Below are 21,415 nucleotides of genomic sequence, written 5' to 3'. Positions count from 1 at the left end.
TGCAGTTAAAATGATGGTGATTCCCTATAATTGAGTGGGTGGTTGATTGAATAGTATGATCTAACAGATAGAAAAATTGTTAAAAAGATAGATCTATCGGTGAAAAACTTGATAGAACAAAACACTTGATGCTATGCATAGTATGTATGGTAGTCTCTCTCTCTCTCTCTCTCTCTCTCTCTCTCTCTATATATATATATATATATATATATATATATATATATAGATATATAGGAAGAGTTTTGGGACATCTAAAATGTTCCATTACAATCCAAACTTGCTGTATCATGAGTACTAACTTTACTCCTCCTTATTCCTTTTTCCCTAGCTAAGTTCCAAAACTTCAAAGACAAAACAAAAGCCATACCAACAAAATGCCCTTGCCCTTTCCAATGTCTACTACTACACTTTTAAGCCCTTCTTTTTTCCCCCTCCCTCCTTTCAAAGAACATTTATAATCTTCTTTATATACATGCATGGGTGGACCTATTATTAGTGCATCCACTTGAGAAAAGAAGTATAAATAGGAGACCACCTTTCCTCTTAGATTCTCTCACCACCATGGAAGGATATTTGGACGTGTTCGATCACTGATTTTTCTCAAATAATAAAAGAAAGAGAATAAAGGACCCCTCAAATTAACGGAGACCAGATGCCAATGGCCCTCACTACTATCTTTGCACACGATGTTAGAGTTGGATGTTCCGAGTATGAGACTACTAGTTAGATTTAATTTTCTTCTTGATAGAAACGTACCTGCAACATGGAATATTGAGTCTCAACTATTTAAACATTATTCTCTACTGACTTAATTATTTAAAATAATCAGGTATTTCATACCACCATACAGTATGTTTCTGGATAAAGATGATCTACCACCTCCAACAGCTGTGGCACCCAAGTTCCTTTATTGCTTCCACCCATGAACTATGTCCTTTTCTTCATCCTTCACTTTGTTGCCTACCAAAATTTTCTATGCATTTTTATATACCTCATCATCTTGTTCTTGGAATGATGATAAATTAATGTGCATGTCACCCACATCTGTTGAATTCTGTGACAATAAATAGGGGCCATGTCACTTTCTGTGGACACATCACTCTGTAGTAGCCTGCCTGTCAAACACCATCAAGTTACTCTCTTTATAAAACAACCTTCTTTCAGAAAAAGTAAAAAAAATTTTAAAAAAAAGAGAGAGATTAAAAAGGGTAGAGAGAGAAGAAAAGAATGGTTCCTATATAACAACCTGGAGAGTGTGATGAGTAATACTTTGGGCCCAGTTGCAGATAAATCCAATGCTATCCAATTACACAGCTAAGGACTTGATAGAGGAATCAATGGCAGGTAGGTATGTTTGTGCAATTTCATGTGCAGCATATTGGGTGTACACTTTGTGAATTTTTTTGTGTCCTATTAGATTAATAATTTGGATTATTCGTACGGTATCAGAAGTCATAAATCTTAATTAGTTCCATGAGTTTATAGATTCAATTTTCATATCTATTATTTAGTAGACTAAATTCCCATATCTTATCATATTGCATTATATTTTCTGCCGTTGCATGCTATAATTCACTTGATATGCACCTTGCGTGTGATCGGAAGTATTTACACTAATATTAATTGGGCAATTTTTTTTTAAATTGATTTGCGCGCTCATATCTCACTCTTTAATGAGAAAGAATTATGGATAAAAAATCGCAGTTTATTTACATCTTTTTGTTGTTTCTCTTTTTGTTTGATGAGCAGGCCCTGTAACCTTCAATGTAGTAGCAGAATAAGTTTAAATTTTGTTTTGTTTATATATATATATATATATATATATATATATATATATATATATATATATATATATATATGCACCAAAGTTATGATTAAATTATAGAAAAACGATATAATCGACTAATCGTGCTTTAATATCCTCACAAGAATATTTTTTATGTGGATGATGGATTGCACGGCAGCCATCACAGCACCGAAAAGTAGGCAACGGAAATTGTCCGATGGCGCCAGAAAAACTGCAGGAGGCACCGCTCGCTGTGGGCAGTACGTCAGTCATCCGTAGTTTTAAATAGCGAACTGTTCATGCACCCAAAGCCCACCGAAATTCTCTACAGTGGAACGCTGATGTGTACATATCACGGCATATTGAACTGTGTGCATATAATAATAATAATAAATAATTAATTTGTTATCTTAATGTTATCATCATGTATTTTCCTGATATATTAGCAAGCTCACGTGGTTTTTAAAAAGTATAGTTGTGTGAATCAATTAAAAACATTTATAATATAAAGGTTGATAAAAATAATTTTTCATTCATTAAACTATATGAGATAGCAGAGTTTAAATGGAGAATAATATAATACAATGTTCAAACTAAATATTTTTATACTTCTACGCATAATATAAAATATATAATTGTTTATTACTGCATTTACTATAAAAAGTACCTTTTTTAAAGAGTAATACTTCTACGCTCTTCTAAACTCTCTCTTTTAGTGCCGCCATCCATTCTTATAAAAAGTAGTTATTTTTTAAATAAAGTCAAGATTTTATAAAAATGCCTTATTTTTTTCTGAAAAATAGAAATTATAAAAACAATCACATAAAATAGCTTTTTTGTCAAAAAAAAATTGTGATTTTTTCAGAAAAAAATAAGGCATTTTTATAAAATCTTGACTTTATTTAAAAAATAACTACTTTTTATAAGAATGGATGGCGGCACTAAAAGAGAGAGTTTAGAAGAGCGTAGAAGTATTACTCTTTAAAAAAGGTACTTTTTATAGTAAATGCAGTAATAAACAATTATATATTTTATATTATGCGTAGAAGTATAAAAATATTTAGTTTGAACATTGTATTATATTATTCTCCATTTAAACTCTGCTATCTCATATAGTTTAATGAATGAAAAATTATTTTTATCAACCTTTATATTATAAATGNCCAGACCCACCGACCAATAGTTAGCAATCTGATCCTTGGATTCCTTCTTTTCTTTAATTCCATGAACAGATAACACATAAAAAAGGCAAACGGGGACCCAATTATAATAATAGAACCAAAAAAAAAAAAAGAAAAAAAAAAGAAGGTAGAGACCTGAGAAGGACCCTCGGTGCAATTTACTCATTTCCCATGTGGTAGATCTATTAATTCATTCACCTTGTCCCTAAACATAATAGAGAGAGAGAGAGAGAGAGAGAGAGAGAGATGCCACACAAGCAAGCATTCTTAAGCTAGTACAAGTGTACCGTGAGAAGGTCAAAAGGAAAAGATACGGTAACGGGCAAGGTGAAAGTAGTTTTTATTATTACAGCACAAAACCAACCAACCCTTTATGCCTGTACATAGACATCATAGACATCCCCCTCCCACATTCCAGAAAGGGCAAAAATAATCTTATAATAACAAGAAAACTAATACCTACATGCATCTCCCCTTCACACCCCAAATACCCCCGGGGGGGAACAATTCTTCCTGCTTAACTTGCTTATATCTATATTTAAAAAATTTATATTCTTAACTTCCTCGTAATAATACATAGATGATTCAACAGCCAAAGTAAATAATATCTCTACTGCACCGATCCTGCTCTTCGGCAAACCGCCGCCAGGGCCTCCACAAACAAGCCTGAGAACCCGGTCATCGCCTGAAATACGCCCGGCAAGCCCGTCTGTATGTTGTTCAGCGTCATCGACCTCGTCACTTCCACAGCCTTCGCGTGCCGGTTCATCTCATCCTCCACCTTTCTCCTGCATAAGGCAATCTCCGACTTCTTCTCTGCTAAGGGGTCACGGGCGTCAAACACTTGCCCATTGTCGTCCCGCCCGCTGCCGGGAATCCTGATACCGACTGTTGAATAAGATTGGTAGTACTTCTTCTCGATGGCCCTTAACGCATTTGTTTTCTTCTCGAGCTCTTTCGAATAAGTTTCCGCTCGTTTCTTGATCTTAAGCTCCTCTGCTTGTTTTGTGTAGATGACATGGATGATGTTCATGAAGCTCTTTATGGCTTCAGAAGCCACGGTGTCAGGAAGCCGGTCTAAGGCTTGCTTCCACTCGTCACAGAAGGCAGTGAGCTCGATGGCGATAGGAGAAGAATGGTCTTTTTGCGGGTTGTCGCTGCTGACTTGGAAGAGGGTGAGCTTGAGCCAGCCGTAGAGGGAGCGGATATAGTCGCGTTGGTATTTGACTACGCGGTTGAAGCTCGAGTGCCAGGCTGAGACAGCAGCCTCTAAATCACGGGTGGCCAGGCGGTGGAGGTCGGAGGTCGGCTCGCCAACAGGGCGGTTCACCAGGCCGCAGACCTGCTGGACAATGTTGTTCTGGACCTCATGGAATTGGTTCATTGATCTCCACATTTTTAGAAGCCTGTTGTGTGTTCAGGTATTAAAGCACGATCCAGATTTCATCGGAGGTCTAAGAGGCATATGACTGCATTTACTTTTAGGGTGGGTCAATAACATGTTTAGCCCTGAAGTTTGACTCCTGTTTCAATTCAATCATCAGAGTTTTAATTGTAACAATTTATTCCTAGAAATCAGGCCCCCAATTTCGAAGCATGACATTGATTCTAGTTTTGTTCCTAAAGCTTGATCTCAGTTTCGATTTTGACCTCGGAGCTTCAGGTTTAAATAAGAAAAGCCTCGTGATGTTGTTGATGCAACATATTTTTAGAAAAGAAACTAACAGAATGTCTAAATAGCCATGCCAAATAAGCCTCGTGGACTAAATTGTTATAAGTGAAATTGTGCATATGAAATTTTAGCTGACTCAAATGAAAGTTACTCTTTTTTTTTTTCTTTTGACAACATAATAATGAAGAGTAAAAGTAGCAGAAATGGACGAGTAAAATGTCATACCCGTAACAGAGCTCAACAAGCTGTGGTGCAAGCTCATCATCTCGGACTTTAGTAATGGCAGAAGAAGTAGTAGTGACAGCCTGAGAAGTGACAATGATCAATGATTGGAGCTTCTTTATGGAGGCTTTGGTCTTGTCGAGTTTTGCATCCTCTTTTCCTCTATATTCTTGGCTTTGCAGTGTCGACAGCTTCTTCTCATGCTCAATCTTTACCCCCTCTCTAGCCTGCATTCACAGATCCATTCACATTTTCTTATCTTTCCACCAAACCTAAAAACATTGCTAATATGGACCTTAGCACGATTTGCACAACAGAGATAATCCATCCAGCTGAAATCTTAAAAAGCTAGTACAGACATATATCCAATTATGCAGAAATGAGCACAAGACAGAGCAAATATACTTCACAACAGCATATTGGTATATAGCAGCAACATATTACACAAGGTAATATAAAGTAGAATTTCAAACATATTTAAGTTCTAAGAACTTTGTTCTTCTGTTTGTTCCAATTTACTTAACTTTCGTGATTTCATGCAAAAATAGAGAGAGGAGCTGGATTACCACTGTGCTCTATATCCCCATTTTGCTTCAATGTCCAAGTTCTTGGCACTGCTCTTCACATAGGACCACAAGAATAAAGTAAGCATGCAAACTGTTATCCAGTAGCTTTGTAATAACTTTTCTATTCTACAAGAACCTTTGTAAGTTACCCCTCTTGATAAACCAAATGGTCATCTAGCAATCTTATAGAAAGAGAATTATCAATTATCATGAAATAGTTCACTAGGCAGAAGACCCAGGATAGTGCCCATTGGTCTGCTGAAACAAGGCAAAGTATAACTAGGACTCCAACTGTACAGAAAAATCATGCACCGAAGTTCACGTTTGCTAGTAATCACTTTATGCAAAAGGAAACTGTAAAGGAAACCCAAGCACTGGTCCCTCATGCTTTCCACTCATGAAGGCATTTATCCTGTCAAGAAAGTATTTCCTTCCTTTATACTTGTATCAAAGGAACTACTAACACAGTAAATTGACGCAGTTAAGTGATAGTGATCCAACAACTTGTATCAAGTTACAGGTTTTCAGAAACAAAATAAGTTCCATCTAATGTGATGAGAAACAGTTATTTAATTGCATATAAACCTCCCTTCTCACTTCTACCACCATAGAATCCTCTGCTTCTACTTTTGCATTTCTATATGTTATTGATTATTGTACTTTATTCTTCCAACCAAACAGCCATTCACCCAACCTCTAACAATAAAGTGCTTTCCCCACCAACACTGGTTAAGAGCATAATATGATCCAGCCAATAAGGCTATAGTTCATCATTCAAAAAGAATGTCCAATGGCCCACAGAGGCCAACAACTGCAAATTGATTCTTTAGAAATTGGTGGTTCGCCATCCTATATCTATAAAAGAGTTCCAAGATCAAGTATACCCAACAACCCAACAAACTCACATAGTCACGTGTCACTGCAATGCTTCACACGCAAAGAACCACACCATTTCATAATAAAGTTCCATACCCAAAAAAAAAAATGATCATTTTATGTAATCTAAATGACAGAAACCAATCCACCCTGTTCCCAACCAATGAGAATGGGAAAAAAGCCGCTTGAATTAACTGAGAGCATGAAGCTTATATGTAAGACAATGACACCCAGGAAAGGGGAATTGTCCTCATATGCCAGCATAATACTAGAAGAAACATGACCTAACAGTCTATTAATATAATATGGCCCACCTTCAAGTGGAGAGATTGTGAACATGATGCTTCATTTTATTAAAACCATGTAATACTTGGAGATCAAGCAGAATAATTATCCCATAAAATTCATATTCCCAGAATCCAATAGAAAGGGGGTGCTTGGTTACATGCAGTTATAACTGCACTGCATCCAAATGCAAATCTATTTTTTGATTTGATGGATTTGAATTCAACTGCTGCAGTTGGAACTGCACGAGAAGACTCAAAGACTCAGATGCAGCACTTGGAACTACATCCAATTTGACCATAGTTCCAACTTGAGCAGTTGGAGAGGAATAGCTTTAAATAAAAGATAAGCTTCCCTACGTAATAATCTTTCAAATAAAAAAAAAAATTCTTTTCCTACATAGAGAATAACCTCACAGCTCTATATATGAAATGATGCAATTTTATAATACGCTTTTCAACCACATAAAAGCAAACAAATTATTCATGGCTGCAACACTTTTTACTACATCCAATTAAATAAAATGCATATAATTATAACTACGACATTTCTAACCGTATATATTTTTAATTGCGCTGCATTTACAGTTAGATCCATCCAACCGGCTACTAAATTGGGAAATTGTTCTTTAGTAGTGAAGGGAGAAAGGCATTTTGGGCATTCAGAAGACCAGGGTCCTACCGCTTTCCACGTTATAAATAGCTGCGATCGTACGCGAGAACGATGGCATTTGGGTAAATAACTGAAAGGTGAGGAGGGTAATAATGTAATGATAATACCTTGACCTCCTCGTAGAGCTTCTTCTCCCAGGCCAGGAGGCGCTCCAAGGTGGAGCCGTGGCTCTTCCCGCCGCCGGACTCCTCGAGCGCGCCGGTGTCGAGCCGATACTTTATCGCCAGCGGCGGCTTCGACGTCCAGGTCGAGGATAGCGCGCTGAGCACACTATTCGAATGGTACACCGTCTCTGTTACACACCCCAGCCCCGCCACCACACACAAAAAAAAAACGGAGATTAGCGGTTAATTTACGAATGGATGTCATTTGCCCTGACGGAGGCGGACGCGGAGGCGGAGGCGTTGTAGCCGGCTAAGGACGACTCCGCCTCCGACCTCTCCCTCGCCAATGGCTTCGCCTTCGCCTTCGCCGCCGCCGCCGATGATGGTGTTTCCGACCATCCGGTCTCCGACGGCGCGGGGGGGGCGCGGCGCTCCGAGCCCCCGAACTCGGATCTGGCGCCGATGAAGCCCTCCGATCTCGATCGCCCCCGCTCGTCCTCCTCTTCCTCGTCCTCGGATTTGGTGGAGGAGCTGGTGGTGGAGTTGTAGTGGTCGCCCCACTCGGGGCAGTGGATCTCTTCCCTCCCGCCTCCTCCGCCGCCTCCTCCGCCGCCTCCTCCTCCTCCGTCCTCCTCCTCGTCCTCTTCCTCGTCGTCCTCCTCCTCCTCTTCGAGATGGTGCTGGTGTTGCTGCTGCTGCCGCTGCTGCTGCTGTTGTTGTTGGCGGAGGCGCTCGGCCTCTTCGCGCTCGGCCTGGCGGCGCTCGAAGAACTCGGAGTCGGGGGGGGAAGGGGGGTAGAAGTTCTCCCAATCCCAGGCGGACGACGACTGGGAGGGGGTGGCGGGGGGAAACACGGGTTTGGCCCGGTAAGTGTACGCGCCGGGTCTCCGGGAGGAGGCGGCGGGGCTCGACTCGGAGAGGATGTGGGGGAGCTGGTACCTGTCCATGGACGGGGACGGGGAGTAGCGCGGGCGTGGGGGAGGAGGAGCGGGGTGAGGGGTGGGAGGGGGGAGGGAGCAGGAGGAGGAGGAGGGTGGGGGGACGGGGCGGGGGAGGAGGACGTGGGGTGTGGGTTGGAGACGGAGAGGGGCTCGCCGGAGGCGAAGCGGGTGAGGGAGGAGGCGGTGAGGCGGAGGGAGCGGAGGTAGTCGGAGTGGGCGGAGGCGAGGAGGTGCCGCGCCTGCACCGCCTCCTTCATGAGGCCGCGCCGCTCCTTGCACCGCCGCACCGTGTCCTCGTTCTCCACCCGCGACGCCGCGCACCCCATCGCGCCAAAATTCCACTCTCCTCTTAGATGCTATTACTCCACCGACTAGAGCGAGAGCGAGAGCGAGAGCGAGAGCGAGGGGAATGATGGGAAAGAGACTGATTATTTAGAATGAGAGAAAGAGACGAACCCGACGCACTTAAACCCCAGTCTCTCTCTCCCCCACCCCCCTCTGAGTCTCTCTCTTTATTTTCCCTTAATTTTTATTTTTTTATTTTATCTGTGTCGTGCCCTTGGGAAGGGTAGGGGGGAGTTGGGGCACTCGGCGTTGTGAGTGAGGGGAATAGCTTTTCTCCCCAATCCAGTCAAACTGTTGGGAAAGTTAAAAAGAGATGGGTCCCCGTGGGGTTTAGCTCGAAACAGTGAACACCGCTTGGAAGACAAAACAAAAAAAAAAATAAACTTCAAATACCTCCCTTAGTTTCACACGTAAAATATATCAAGTTAGCTCTAGTGATACCATATTTTTTTATTTTAATATTCTATAATTTAAAGTGTATCAAATTAATACATGTGATTTTATTTTTCTCTTTTCATTATTTATTTCACTCATTTTTTCGTTAAATCAGTGACAAAGTTAAAATTAAAGGATACTAAAGTGAATATTCGATAAACATAGGTAGGTTATCGGAAGTTTTTTGTATATAATTTAACAAAATATTAACGGAGGAAAAAAAATCAGTGACAAAAGTAAAACTAAATGGTACTAAAGAAATATTTGATAAATCTAGATGTGGTATCTGAAGTTTTTTTTATATAATTTAACGAAATATTATCAGAGGAGCCGACAAAAAAGAAATATGAAACCACATGGTACAAAATTTATGCACTTTAAACCACAGAATACTAAAGTAAAAAAGTACGAAACCATATTGATGGTATTTGAAGTTTTTCCAAAAATAAATAAACAACAACAATACAATAATAAAACAATAAATAATAATAAATATAATAAAAAGCATAATTATTAGTATCTCATTTATATAGTAATGAGTATATTTAGAGATTGGCATTCAGACCCTAATAAATCATCTGGGGTTTAGCAAATGGAAATCACTTTGCAAGGAGAAACTACTGCATGCTGCATGCACCCACCATGAGGTTCACAACATCTTGTCACTGTTTATTCTATCTAACACTTAAATCCTCTTTTTAATTTTTTATGATGAGATTTGGTCGATGGAAAATTGCCCCCAAAATTGAAGGTATAACTTAGAGCGTTTAGCCGTTTAGCACAGGTCAGTGTACAAATATGCTAGATGCGCTAAATAATACAATTGTTGACAATCTATTTTAATAGATTGAGTAATAATTTTTTTAATAACATTGAATTGTAGAACTAACTAATTAATTACCAGAATTCTACAGCTACAGTTTTTTTTTTTAATATCTATACGTTAATATTTGGATTGTAAGATATATATATTATATATTTAAGGAGGAAAGTATGAACCGTTTTACAGTGGATACGGTGGACCTGGTCCAGGTAACATTTTTCTTGTCGGGTGGGTTGTGTGGCTCGGCTTTTGGGATGGAGTAAATTAACAACGAAAAGCTTGTTTTAGGTTGTATTTGGGTGGGTTTTGCAGGAACGAAGAGGCACATGACACCGTACGTGTTTCACGCCGACCATACTTTATTTTTTTATTTTTTTTATTTTTTATTAGAATATAAGCATGTTAAATATAAAAATATTTAAATATTATTCTCTATACGTTTAAATTTTTAAAGTACAACGATTGTTTTACATAGTATCTGAATAGAAAATCCTGAGTTCGAGTCACGTCAGACTCCTAAATTATGAATTTTTTTCTATTTAATTCAAGTTCACGTCATGCGCCTTATAAAAAATCTCAAATCTAGACGTGAGGGAGGGTGTGAAATATAAAAATATATAAATACTGTTCTCTGCAAGCTTAAGCTTTTAGAGCGTTAGGGTGCCACAGCGGCGGTAACAAGAGCGGGGCCACCTCCTATTCCTCTGTCTCCTTCTCCATCGACATCGGCAGCCCTCGGCAACGGTAATAAGGGTGGCGCTGCCTCCTCTTCCTCTGCCTCTACCTTCGCCGACGCTGGAGAAAAAAAAGGAGAACTCAGAGGGGGCCCGGGTGAAGGCGAAGTAAACAAAGATGATGAGGTCATTGTCGAGAAGGTGCTCGTCACCCATGCGGATGAGGGAAAAAGACGCACCCATCATCAAAGAACAAACAAAAATACAAAAGGGTAGAAAAAAAAAAAGAATAAAAAGTAAAAAAATAAAGAAAATTTTTTTTCTCTCTTTGAGAGAACATTATATATTGTTTGCTATCGAAAAATCTAAAAATCAGAAAAAAAAAGAAGATAAATATTGTACCATTAAAATAAAATTATATTATTTTATAAAAAAATTGTACCGTTTAATATAAATGTTGTACTTTTTGAGATAAAAATTATACTCTTTAAAATAAAAATTATACTATTTTGATAAAAAAAAACACACTGTTTCAGAAAAATTGCATTATTCTCTGACTCTTGTCGTCTTATCTTTTTTTTTCCTTTAGTTTGTTGAAAATTCGATCCAAATTTGTAAAATTCAAAATAGTGACCCACTTTTATAAAATTACAAGATTAGTAAATTTTTTATGCAAATTAGTCAAAAAAAAAAAGGAAAAAGAATGTGAATTTGTAGTCAAGCNGCCAATCATATATTATTCTCAAAAGTAATGTACGTATAAACATTGCTTACTGTGTTTACAGTAACTAAAATCAATTGCACAAACTTCTTACTCTTTCGCAAAAAGTCAGATCGTTATTTTAGGACTTCATCAACAATATTAAGAATTCAAGTTGCATTATAATTCAAGAAAAATTGCTTTTGTGGAAGAACAAGGAAGTTATAATTAAAGAAAACCTTACAGTACAATTGTAAAGCTTTTTAATCTCTAGCTTACACTATATTTTTCCTTGGTCCCATTTAGCAAATGTCTTTTTTTTTTTGCCCCTTTATTTTTTATTTAAGCATAAAAATGCACTACCAAAATAAGTTTATTTTACTCTCCTTTAATCTTTATAGAAGGTGAAAAGATGAGATCAAAAGCCACCAAAGCATGAAGAAGAAAGAAGGGTGCATGGATGTGTGGAAAGCAAAGATGGAAACGGCTAAAAAGGTGGCATCCTCTTTTTTTTTTCTTTTTTTCTTTTTTTCTTTTTTTTTTTTTGTGTTGGGTCTCGTACGTCCCAACCTATCACGTGTGTCGTGCCTTCTTTTCAAACCCTCGTCCTCTCTTCTTTTCTTCGTGCCATCTTTTCCAACTGAGATTTTTGCCGCTTCTAGTTTCACAATCTCTAAAATTAAAAAATTTTTATTAGAAAAAATAATTACTACATGGTTTAATGAAAATAAAATTATTTAGACCAAACACCTCTTTATTCTTCCTCTATTTATGTTAGATTTTATTTAGAATATTTCATATAATTCATACGGCTTGCATCAGAAAAATTACAAAACGTTTAATATTTTGACAGAAGAATAATAAACTATTACGTATTTTAAATTAATCAACTTAAAAAATTAAATAATAGAATTACTGGACAGTGACCCAAAATGGGCGACAGCTCAAATAAGTTTCATGCATTTCTCCCTTTATTTTTGCAACCTTTATTAGAGTAGACTAGTAATTTCATCTTGTAAAAAATTTTTTAAAAAAGAAAGTAAAATTATTATGTGTAAAATAATGTAACCTATTTAACTCCTTTGGTGGACCAAGCTCAAAGTGGCATCTGATTCCCCCCTCCCCCGGGGCTTGGCTTTTTGATCTTTTAACTGAGATCCGTAGACTTTGTTATACGGTTATAAAGTTTATACACTGCGAATCTTTTCCCTATAGATTCGAATCAGAAGCTACTGAAATATTGTTTAAAATTGCAGCTTGCGTTGAGATTAGGCAAATTGCTCTTCAATGATATGTAAACTTATAACGTGCCCATCTTATGGTTATCGGTAATTATTATATTTGTTTTAGAAGGCCTACCACTAAATAGATCGTATTACATAGATTTCTTGTTTGAATTCGACCAACTCAAAAACTATGCGTGCACTATAAACATAAAAGAAGAGATTTAATTATCCCGTGGCTAATACACTGTTAATTAATTTTGCATTAAAGTTGAACTTTGCAGGGATGCATCTGCTATCCGTTAATTAACCCTAAATAGAAAGAGCATTTGCGAAATAGGTTTTGGGCCAGATTCGCTTGTTTAGGCCCAACTAATAAGTTTGGCGTGGGCTTAGGGCTTTGCTTACACATCAATTCCCTATGAGAGCCCAACTTTAGAAACATGATTTTATTGGGCCGCCCAAGCACACCCTACAAAGAAAATAAAATAGGAGGAAGGAAATGAGGAGACAAGGAAAAGAACAGGCACTCGCGTCCCTTGTCCCCTTCCGACAAACTCTTTCTCTCTTGCTAAATTTGAAACCCTAATCGCTCTGATCGAACCCTATAGGAGGAGAAGAAGAAGAAGAAGCAGGAAGAAGACGACGACGAAGGAGGAGGAGAGGAGCGCCCGAGGCTGAAGCGGCGGAGGGCGATGGAGATCGAGCGGAAGCAAGCGGAGCTCATCGACCATTTCGTGAAGCACGCGGCGACTCTCGAAGCGCCGCAGCTCGCTAGCCTAATCGCTGAGGCCACGTCCCACCCTTCGCTCTTCGCCTTCTCCGAGATTCTCTCCGTCCCCAATCTCTCCAAGGTTGTAGCTCTAATCTTGCTAGGTTGTTGAAATGGATTTGTTTTTCGACTAACTTTTTGTGTATGTTGCAGCTTCAAGGGACGCAGTATTCCACTTCTTTTGATTTGCTTCGATTGTTTGCATATGGCACATGGAGTGATTACAAGAGTAAGAATTTTGGTTTGGTACTCTTTTTTTTTACTTTTTCCCAGCCCTAGATGCTACATTATCTATTTCAACAGTTTCCGTGTACATGTTTGTGTCGCTGTGTATATATTTCGCTGTTTGCACCTGTTGATCAATGTGCTTATTACCGAACATGTTGTTGCGTGTCCGTAATAGTGATTATGATGATTCTTTTCCTCTTCTTGAAGCACTTGTTATGCTTTTACTCTCTGCATCTGCTTGGTTATGTGTCATGTAGAGGATATTTTAGTTGCACTTCCAGATTAACTGTATTTGCTCAATTGTTGAAAATTTGACTCCTTATTAATAATAAATATTTAGAATTATAAATCTAAGTACTGTTTATGGCGTCTGAATCTTAACCAATTGTCTGATGCATAATTGCACGGATTCTTTTAGTAAACTAAGGGACGACATTAATAGGAAAAAAACATATTTTTGTGAAGTGGTTTATGTGTAGTTAAATGAGATTGAGGCTTCCTGCAATTCAGCAATTACAGTATGCTATGCCATCACTTTGGTTATTATCTTCTGTACCATTCTCCCGTTTGTGTAATTAGATTCTAGCTTGCATGCTACTCTTCAACTTTTCTAACTATCACCTCTGGTGTGGTGAAAATTCTGCTGCTTTATATTTTACCTTTTTGAAAACTATCTGGAGAGCGTAAAACTGGTTGGAGATTATCTTGGTGGTTGTATATATTAAAGTTGCTCCCGTTGTAACCTTTCTAAGAATACTTAAAGAGTGCAAACTCTGATTTTCTGTAATATCTGAAGAATGGTTTCTCATATGGCAACTTGCTATATGTTGTCGTACATGTCATGTACTCTATCCAAAGTTTCTTAAAATGATATTCCTATTCCTTGTGTGGATTGTTGCCATTTAGTGCTGGTATGACTTTACGAATGTTCGAGCATAGGCAACATGTATGACACTATTACTGGTTTTGAATGCTCGAGTTTAATGATGTAATAGAGGTATTTAAATTTACTTCTCAGTCCAGCAGCATAATACCTTATTATCGAATGGTTTATCATTGGTACATAGCTGCTTTTGCTGATGAGAAATTGTTGATCCTCCTTTTCTGTGAACTCATCATTTATTGTTATAGTCGCTTATGCCGTATGAGCAATAAAAGCAGGAGTCCTTGCATGTTCGTGAGACCTTACATGGAAATGTTTTTGTTATAGGCAATGCTGGCTGTCTCCCTGCGCTATTGCCTGATCAAGCTCGGAAGCTAAAGCAACTAACTGTGCTGACTCTGGCTGAGACAGACAAGGTATGCATTTGCATATTAACTCAAATTGTGCTTTTTGTTGCCTCTTTGTAGTTAACTTTTAATTCTTGGGTCTGCTTTAGTATGAGTTACAACATAAAGAGGCTGGTTGCCATAGAATGACATGTGGCACTTTTTTTTTTTTTCTGTATGGAATAGTTGTATCTTTGTATCTCCATAGGTCATATTTGTATATGTTCTGCTTTCTTGATAATTCTTATACTTCCCTAATTGCATATGATCAATTAAATTTGATGTTTTAGATGAACGATATGATACAAAAATATCTCAGCTACCTAATATACTGCAAGGGAATTGCTGCTTAATCAAGTTATAACCAACAGAATATGAGTTTGACTTCCTGTTCATAGGCAGGCACATATTTCTGGTTGTGAGCTAAAGGTGTGACGAGTAATTTCCCCCTTTTTTTTCCATCTACCATCCTTGTATTGTTTGCTAAAGAGTAATCTCTGTGGTTCCATTTCGTAGCTCTGTGGCTTGTTGCCCTAGCGCCTTCGAGGTGAAAACAACTAAAACCACTACCCACACCAAATATATTTTCACTTTCATCCAATTTATTTATAGAGAATTTCTTTCAGAGCCTGTTCTTTGGTTGCATTGCATAAGAATTAGCTCAAAAGAAAGAGAACAAAAAGGTTATGACTTGATAAAATCGAAAGGTATACAGGTTTAATTGTTTCAGCCTCTTCATAGCGACATTTCTGTTCTTAATCTAGGATTTGCGTGGAGTTGATGTATTCATCCCACTAGAATCAGTGCTATAGGGCTGTTTGGCTGCACTTTTGTTTTGCATAAGAGGGAGTTAATGTTAAGCAGTTGCATAATAGTATGTTTAGTGTGTTTTTGACTAGTGACCACATCTGATTCCTACAAGGTTCATTTCACGCTTTCAGGTTGTGCTGCAAGTTGATGCTTCACTAAGAAGCGATTCTTGGTGGAACACTTCTTGTTGAATGCTTCACGGCACATCTGGGCCAATCAGACACTTATAGGCCCACTGATCTTTCATGATGTACTTATTTTCATATATGACATCATTATATTGTGAAAATAAGCATCTGGATTTGCCAAGGCATCCAAGATTACAGCAGTTTCATTGCATACTTTGCTTTCTCAATAAATACAGCAGTGTCTCTTTGCTTTTTGTTTGAAATCTTAAACTTGGCAGAAGTGAAGCATGTTGAGAAGCTAATGGAAATAACTTGTATGCTTATGCGTTCAGCCCGCCATTATGTTATAAAGGACATTCTCATCTTTTGCTAAGGTCAGGCTAGCTCCCTATTTTCACAAACATCTAACAGAAAGGCACCATAACCTACTTGTATACATTGCTTTAGTATACAATTTACTTCTATGAAGTGTGTAGAAGCTATAAGGGAAAGCTTGCGAAAAAATTGTATTGGTTTATATGGCGAATGTTTGTATATACTGTTTATGCATGTTGGGAATCATAATTTTGATTTTCGGTGAAGTTCAGTAACACTGAGTTGCTGTAGCTTTTAGATGATCATGCTGTCAAGAAAGTTGAAATTTCTTTTACGGCATGTAGGTTATGTTTCATCTTTTTTTTTTCCTTTTTTTTTATTTTTCTAATGGTAAAGGTCTTAAGCTTGCAACCATATGGTTGCTGGGTTAAATCTCTTCCTATAAATGCTAAATGATAGGACTCTCTTTAAATGCCCCTTTCCAAGATCCTGCCGAAACTAGATAATGGCCTTAAATGGAAATTGTTAAGTTCATCATCTGGAAACAATAAAATCTTCTAATAGATGGCATATTGCAAGGTTTATTTTAAATTTTTTTTTTTCTGGGATATAATTTCCTCATTATCTCCACATTTTTTAGATCGTATAGTCTGTTAGCTGATTCCTTGCAATGCCAATGACTAATGATCTTTCGAAACACTTTCCAAGAGCTAGCTTGCAGGTTTAATTGATCGTATAGTCTGTTAGCTATTTTTGAGTTAATGTTATCTGCATTGAAGATTCTACTTAATTATCATGGTTGCTGTCAGGTATTGCCTTATGATCAACTCATGCAAGAACTAGATGTTTCCAACGTAAGGGAGCTTGAAGACTTCCTCATCAATGAATGCATGTATTCAGTGAGTGCTTTCTGTATTAACCTTACATGCATATGTAGGTTACACAATTAATGCTAGCCATTGTCGTGAGGGTAAATTAAATTCTGGTTGTTCTTTGGCCTAACAAGGAAACTAGATTGTCATTCCACAAGAAACTACATTGTTTTATTCACAATAAGTTCTATCGGTGGTCATTCTGCCACTGTTTTTCCTACCATTTGATGTATCATTCTACTTTCTTCTTGATTGGCTACAAGTTTAGCAGATATGTGGCACCTACCAAAATTTCTGTGTTTGGAATTTTTCCAATGAAGCATTTGTTCAATGCCTCTATACTTTTTAACTTTTGAATAGTGGTTTGTAAAGTGTAACCTAAATTCTGAATGACTCATTCATTGTTGCACTTATAGGGTATTGTTAGAGGCAAACTGGATCAGCTTCGCCGGTGCTTTGAGGTCTGAATGAATTGTCAATTCAACTATATGTTGATTTTCTTGTTCTGAGAAATCTCAAATATTCGTTTTTTATTCAATTATTTCACTTTTTACATGTTGTGCAGGTGCAATTTGCAGCTGGGAGGGATCCTCGACCTGAACAGCTTAGCAACATGATACAGACGTTGACAAGCTGGTAAGTTTAATTTTGATATTTGATTGGCTATTTAAGCACTGCTCTTGCTTTCTTGTAAGGTAATTTGAGGATGAAGATGTTTTTGTTGGGTTTGTACTCCATAAATATAGAATCATGTGACATCGTCATAAGCATTTCTTATAGATGATTATATTTCTAATTCAATAACTCAAGATGATTGTATCAACTAATTTAAAATTCTCAATAAATCGATATAGCAACAATTGCATGCTTATTCTACCAATAGCATATAATTCTAACCAAGCAGATGTGCAATGTCACTTGTCTACTTCAAGTACACCATCAATATCTCACTTGCCTATTTCAAGTACACCATCTGATGTAGGATGGGATATAGGGTTTTATATTTTAGAGGGTTCCAAAATATGATTTATAATTTTAAAAAAATTTGAAATATTTTTTGAATAGTTTTTGATTTTTTGGATATTTCTGTAATTAAAAATAATTATGAAATTAATCTTTAATAGAAAAATTCAAAAGTAAAAAAATAAAGCAAGAAGGAAAAAATAGTAAAAAAAGATAATTATGACTCACTCTTGAATCGAACTCGTTTCGGAACTGGACTCATTCTGTAGCAAACTCCAGAGCGACGCATTCGTGAAGAAAAAAGATTGCTCGTGCACCAAAGCTTCGAATCATATTTTATTAATTTATTATTTATTTATTATTTATTATTAATTATTAATGTCATCCTCTTCATACAATGATGCTCTACACCTTATTTGTAGTAGTATCCTTAGCCTTAGATACACGTAACTAACTTCAGTTCGATTTTATCTTAAATAATTAATTATAACAACCTTATCTAGTGATTAACTAAACAATAAAAATCTTAACAAATACAGATATAACCAAAATAAGAGGATAGCTAAAAATACTGATTTAACTAACTAAAAGATATGTTCAACTAATTTAATTTAATTTAAACACGATGAACTAAATTGATTTAATCCGATCAACATTGGTTCAGGCTTATTCTGCATCACCATCAATATCAAAATCCAAACTGAAAAGACTCGAATAGTTGGGTATAAATGAGAAGACGTTACCTTCTGCTCGATTACTATCCAAAATTGTGGATTTCAATGAGCATAAAGAGATTTTTCTGGTATATAATGCTAAATTTGTGGAAATACAATTTTCTCATTTTTGCAAAGAGTTATTAGAGTAATGGACAAAAGGAGTAAGTAGAATAAGATGAATCTGATCAGTGGTGTTGAGTCGGTCATTTAATTTTTCATTCCTGATTAACGAGTCATCAAATTCATGTTTGAGATAAGATAACTGCAGAATTAATTATGAATCTGTACCAATGATCTCTCCCTCTCGCACCATTCCTTTAAATTTACTTTGCTTCATTGATTGGAGTATTTGTGCACCATTACATGGATTAATTTTAGTATAAAATCTGCTGTTTGTACTCGGTGTATGAAATTTGCAGGTTGGGCTCTTCAGATAGTCTACTTCATTCAATTCAGGAGAAAATCAAATGGGCTGATATGATGAGTGAGGCAAATAAGAAACACCGAAAAGAAGTTGAAGACAGAGTGGAAGATGTCAAAAAATCTATCAAGGTGAATCTGATGTTTTGAAAAGCGTGTCTGACACTAATATTAGCACATATTGCTTTGACTATACTTATATCATAAACTATAAAAATAGGGGAACTTGATGGTGACGTGACTTTTTAGTTATTTTTATTTTGGGTCATCATTTCACCAGCTGTGTATAATGGCCAATTGCTTATGAAATTTAGCAAATGTCGGTCTATGTGTCTCACTTATGATGGCAGAAGTTACACAATTTAAGCAGGCCGACATGGACTTACGGGGCAGTGAAGAGATCTTCGCTGAGTCTGGAGTGATGGACTTTGAGGAAGACCGTGTCCGATCTAAGAGGTAATTTTATATTTTAAGAATTAAGACTATTTTGTCCATATTATTCGAGTTGGTAAATCGTACTAGTCCACAAGCTTTTACCCTAGTTTCACTTTGTTTCTCAAACATATAACATAAGCTGAATGATCGGCACACCGAACTTTTAACAGTGTTTTGTTTCTTCTCTTTTTTTTCCATTTACTGTTAGAGGAAAAACTATTGTCTACACCCAGTGCATCCGCGTATCACATATCTGTCTGCCCTCAAACCAATCTCATATTTAATCCATATTTAATCCATGTGACTTGTGCAGTTGCAGTCTTTTGTCTACTTGGAAATTAGATGAATGGATTCAAAATATGAGATAAAAATTAGAAGAGATGGATTCGTGGTTTTACATACGAACGAGCACACCAGGTGCTGGCATAAATTCTCCTCAGATAGGAGGGCCAAAATGAAGAACTTTCAAAATTTTCTCGTGCACCCACATCACGCCGTCTACGAGGCAATCTCTCCGTATTCTTATCAATTAGTCTATCATTTCAATTGCAGGAGGCGGCAGCCGATAGCATGATCGCCATTTGCCTTTTCTCTGATTGAGCTGCTCGAAGTTCCTCTTTTGTTGGTCGAGAAGGTTTGAGAATGCATGTTCTGCATCAGAAGGCCTCGCTTTCTTTTGAGATTGGTCTCGACCGGTGTATTGGTGAAAAATTTATAGTTATGAACAGCAGGTGGTCAAACTATTGTTCACGAGTATATTTAACACAACAATAGATCACTGTAGCAAAAGATAAAAATCTATTTGAGTTGTTTTATTTTTTAAAAATTTTTTGCCTCATGACATTTAGAGTTGATATCATGAAAGTAGCCTTTTGATTTGTTATAGTTGTTGTAAGACCCTCTAAATAGAGGCCATTTTGAAGCAGACCCTCAAGTTTGTTTGTTTAGATTTGAGTTATTTCTGTTTACTGATTAGTCAAAATTAATAGCTTGTTTAGCTATTACGTCTCAATTGTTAACGAAATGGGCAGTTTTTCCCTTTCAAAATGGGTGGGCTCTCCGCATACTTTGGCCTTCGTGCACTTTCTGGTGAAGCTGCTGGACCGTTGACGGCGTAGTTGACAAGGTGCAGCTGATGGGTTTCCGGGCCTGTTCATGTTGGCGGCTAATTAGTGATGGGGTGGTTCAGATGCATTCTCACGGTGTGGATGCATTCCGCAGCTAATGAGCAGTCATGCGCACGAGGCGGGGCTGAAGGAAACCTTTGCCCGCCAATAAGTTCATAGCAAGTGGACCCCGAAGCAGACCGTCTTTGAGACGCAACCCTGTACGAGGGGAGAGCATTGTGTGGTTGGACGTGCCGTCTCTGAGACGCAACCCTGTACGAAGGGAGAACATTGTGTGGTTGGATGTGCTCGTNGGGGGGGGTGGAATTTGAGATCCGAGGTAGGGAGGAACTGGAGCCAAGCGGCGAAACCCACCCTCCTCTCCTACTTTTTGCGAAGTCTTCAGTTGAGGGTCCGAGCAAAGACTTTGCGAGTCTTCGGCTACAGATTTTGACCAGACAAGAAAATCTTTTTAGCTTTCCAGCATGGGCCTATTTTGAATGCTGCTCTGGAAAGTCGACAAGGCTCGGAATACCAGCTGCCTCTTTTTCATTATATATATATATATATATATATATATATATATACTTAATGATAGTATAATAATAATCAATGATATTAAGTGTTAATCATCATAAAATTATATTAAAAACCCTGCCCTGTGGTCGGAATATTCTACTAAACGCCCAAATGCTCTCTTCCTCTGCTTCCCTTAGTGCGCCTGAAGAGGTCACACTCACTGCAGCTTCTCGCTTGGGTACAGGGGCAATTGCCCTTATACGCCCCTATAAAGTTACCGACTTTCATATTTACCCTTCAAGAATATCTACTTTCTAGTATACCCTTCCAAAATCTCAAATTCTTTCGAATAGACCC

General features: G+C 37.6%; 1 protein-coding gene and 1 pseudogene across 2 annotated transcripts; one reads left to right on the top strand and one right to left on the bottom strand.

Annotated features, from left to right (window-relative positions):
- On the bottom strand, nt 3,279-8,828 carry LOC109707860 (annotated as a pseudogene).
- Nucleotides 13,004-20,380, top strand: LOC109708183 (COP9 signalosome complex subunit 7). 2 transcript variants are annotated; one of them, XM_020229817.1, is made up of 9 exons: nt 13,004-13,359; nt 13,431-13,506; nt 14,716-14,804; nt 16,837-16,926; nt 17,316-17,360; nt 17,465-17,535; nt 18,998-19,130; nt 19,369-19,454; nt 19,986-20,380. In XM_020229817.1, the coding sequence occupies exons 1-9, from the start codon at nt 13,201-13,203 to the stop codon at nt 20,005-20,007; spliced, it is 771 nt and encodes a 256-aa protein (XP_020085406.1). In that variant the 5' UTR covers nt 13,004-13,200; the 3' UTR covers nt 20,008-20,380. The 2 variants fall into 2 exon arrangements, with proteins under 2 accessions (XP_020085406.1, XP_020085407.1); XM_020229818.1 differs by having other exon boundaries at nt 19,349-19,454.

This window comes from Ananas comosus, linkage group 3, assembly GCF_001540865.1.
Source record: "Ananas comosus cultivar F153 linkage group 3, ASM154086v1, whole genome shotgun sequence".
Lineage (NCBI taxonomy): Eukaryota > Viridiplantae > Streptophyta > Magnoliopsida > Poales > Bromeliaceae > Ananas > Ananas comosus.
This window is presented reverse-complemented; position numbering and strand designations above follow the sequence as displayed.

Coding starts and splice junctions, on each gene's coding strand:
- LOC109708183 (XM_020229817.1), top strand. CDS start 13,201: ATGGAGATCGAGCGGAAGCAAGCGGAGCTCATCGACCATTTCGTGAAG. Junction 13,360..13,430: donor CCGTCCCCAATCTCTCCAAG/GTTGTAGCTCTA, acceptor TGTATGTTGCAG/CTTCAAGGGACGCAGTATTC. Junction 16,927..17,315: donor TCAATGAATGCATGTATTCA/GTGAGTGCTTTC, acceptor TTGCACTTATAG/GGTATTGTTAGAGGCAAACT.